Below are 2,447 nucleotides of genomic sequence, written 5' to 3'. Positions count from 1 at the left end.
TTTACTAAACAACTATAATAAAGTTATTTTTAGTTTCTCACCTACTATATATATATATATATATAGAATATTTGAATAAATTTCCGCCGTTTTGTAAGAGACGTCATGAGTACCACATACAATAGAATTCCAATGGCAACTATTGTATTTGAAAGTACTATACACATGCTTTCATATTTAGTATATGACATTTGATAGACGTACATTTTTGTCATTGCATTGAAAATGTCGATTTTTGTGCCGACAGCACGAAGCGCTTGCGGAAAGTTTTACTGCATTGTTTATTGTGAAGAAAAATGCAGCTAAAAGTTATCGCTTGTTTGTGGAGGTGTAATATTCGAAAGAATAGTTTCAACGCGCAACGCTTTAGAAGTGATGATTTCGATAAAAGATAAAGAATGTGAATTTGCACCGAAAAATTAAAAGATGACACAACTGGAAACATTACTTGATGAAAATCCATGTCATACGCTGAAAGAATTGTTAGAAACATTAAATGTTGATCAATCAATATTTAATGTTAGCAAACGTTTAAAAGCAAACTTTCATAAAAAAAAAGGTGGAAACTTATTCAAACATCCAATATATATGTGCGCGCGCGCGCGCGTGTGTATGTGTGTGTGTGTGTGTGTGTGTGTGTACAATAAAATATAATAAATAATAAGAGATTTTTAAAATATACTTTTTGATAGGACTATTTGGTATGAATTATTGTGTGGTGAATGGCCTTTTAGAGGTCAACCTACCGAAGCTATTATTTGGCAAGTCGGAAAAGGAATGAAACAATCTTTATCATATTTGCAGGCTTCTCGTGATGTAAAGGTACATATTAGACCATATTTGTGCATATTTATACGTTCTATATATATAATGATTTGTTTAAAAATTTTATATACTAGTCTATACATTATTTATAAATTATAGAAATCTTATAAATTTTTTATAGGATGTTCTAATGTATTGCTGGTCATACCATGCAAAGAGACGTCTTGACTTTATAGAGATAATAACTCTACTTAAAAGGCTGTCTCGCAAAAAATTAGCGCGTAGTTCCTCCAATCCTACAAATTGTACTCGTTCTGCAGAATCTATGTTTTGAATACATTTATGTTTATTTAAATGCTGTTGTTCTTATAATGTAAATATAGAATTATTGCCAATTCCTTTGTTCAAGAAAAGTAAAATAAAAACCACTAAAAGGTTCGCGTTGCTTGCATTACTAATTTATTAAAAATGTGCAAAGAAAGAATATTAATATAATTATTATATTAATATAATTATAAAAATGTTAAATTGTTGCGAATTAAATACATATCTTTTTTTGTGAATAAGGATCATAATACTAAAGTCTCTCTCTTTAAGAGAAGATATGTATATATTTATTAACTTATATTTGTTAAATATATGTAAATATCTTTTGTATTAAATATATATAAAATTTACAAATATTTGTAAATAGTAATATAATTTTCGAAACAATGATTTTTATATAGGTATTATAAAACAGCTCTTTAGTGCACGTTTTAAGAAATAACTTCTATTTTCGAAGGTAATATATCTTATTGAGAATAATAGGCGACAATTTGTTTATTAAATTCTACATTATAAAATTATCAGATGATTATATATAGATATCTATTATAATATCTATTATAATTATAAATAAATGAATATAATTTTTTCTCAAATCTTTTGAAAAAGATATTTTAAGTCAATATTTATCGTATTTTATTATAGTATAATTTATTTTCTATGTCTGTCTATTCTCTTGTGCTGTATTTACATTGTATTATGAGCAGCTCTCATGATGACTGTTTCTATATTTCAGTCCGAATGTTAAAAAGATTAATTATTATCACAGATTTATATAAGTTGCGTTAATTACACACACGCACAGTAATTTATTTTATTTTTCTTCAGTTATCGCGCGTGCAAAAAATGAAAATATTTACTTGATTCGAATCCGTGTGCATTTCATATAACGAATATGTTTTTTAAATATAATCGTGCAAGTAATAAGTAATATATAAATAAATTATTTGTTTTTACATATATAATTTTTTTGCTGTTTGAACACTTCTAAGCCTTTTCCTCTTTCCTTCTTTCATCATTTTAAGGATGGTTTTTGGATTTTATTATGAAATAATAAATTGTTCTACAATTTATATTATTTATAAATCTTTTAACATTTAGGATTTTTAAATAAAACATTATATTTTAGTAATTATTTAATATTTTATTTGGTCGATATAAACATTGATATTAATAAAAAAAATTTTCACTATGCCAAATAAATGAGAAAATACAAATAGTAAAAAGTATATACCTAATATGCAACAAAACACGTTTATTAATATATCGTATTGCTTTCGATACAATATAATTTTTTCTTATTTTAATAACATAAATGTTTTATATATATATATATATATATATATATATATATA

General features: G+C 24.7%; 1 protein-coding gene across 1 annotated transcript in view; it reads left to right on the top strand.

The window, feature by feature from the left end:
• The window catches only part of LOC105622499 (kinase suppressor of Ras 2), a 10,982-nt gene extending 9,779 nt beyond the window's left edge, over positions 1-1,203 (top strand). The window contains exons 16-17 of the mRNA XM_012203914.1: positions 693-822; positions 947-1,203. Of these exons, the coding sequence (XP_012059304.1) occupies positions 693-822; positions 947-1,099 (283 nt within the window). The 3' untranslated portion in view covers positions 1,100-1,203. The remainder of the gene's footprint in view (positions 1-692; positions 823-946) is intronic.
• Positions 1,204-2,447: the final 1,244 nt, after the last annotated feature.

This window comes from Atta cephalotes, assembly GCF_000143395.1.
Source record: "Atta cephalotes unplaced genomic scaffold scaffold00045, whole genome shotgun sequence".
NCBI classification, from domain to species: Eukaryota; Metazoa; Arthropoda; class Insecta; order Hymenoptera; family Formicidae; genus Atta; species Atta cephalotes.
Note: the sequence above shows the minus strand (reverse complement) of the source record. Positions and strands in the feature narration are given on the sequence as shown.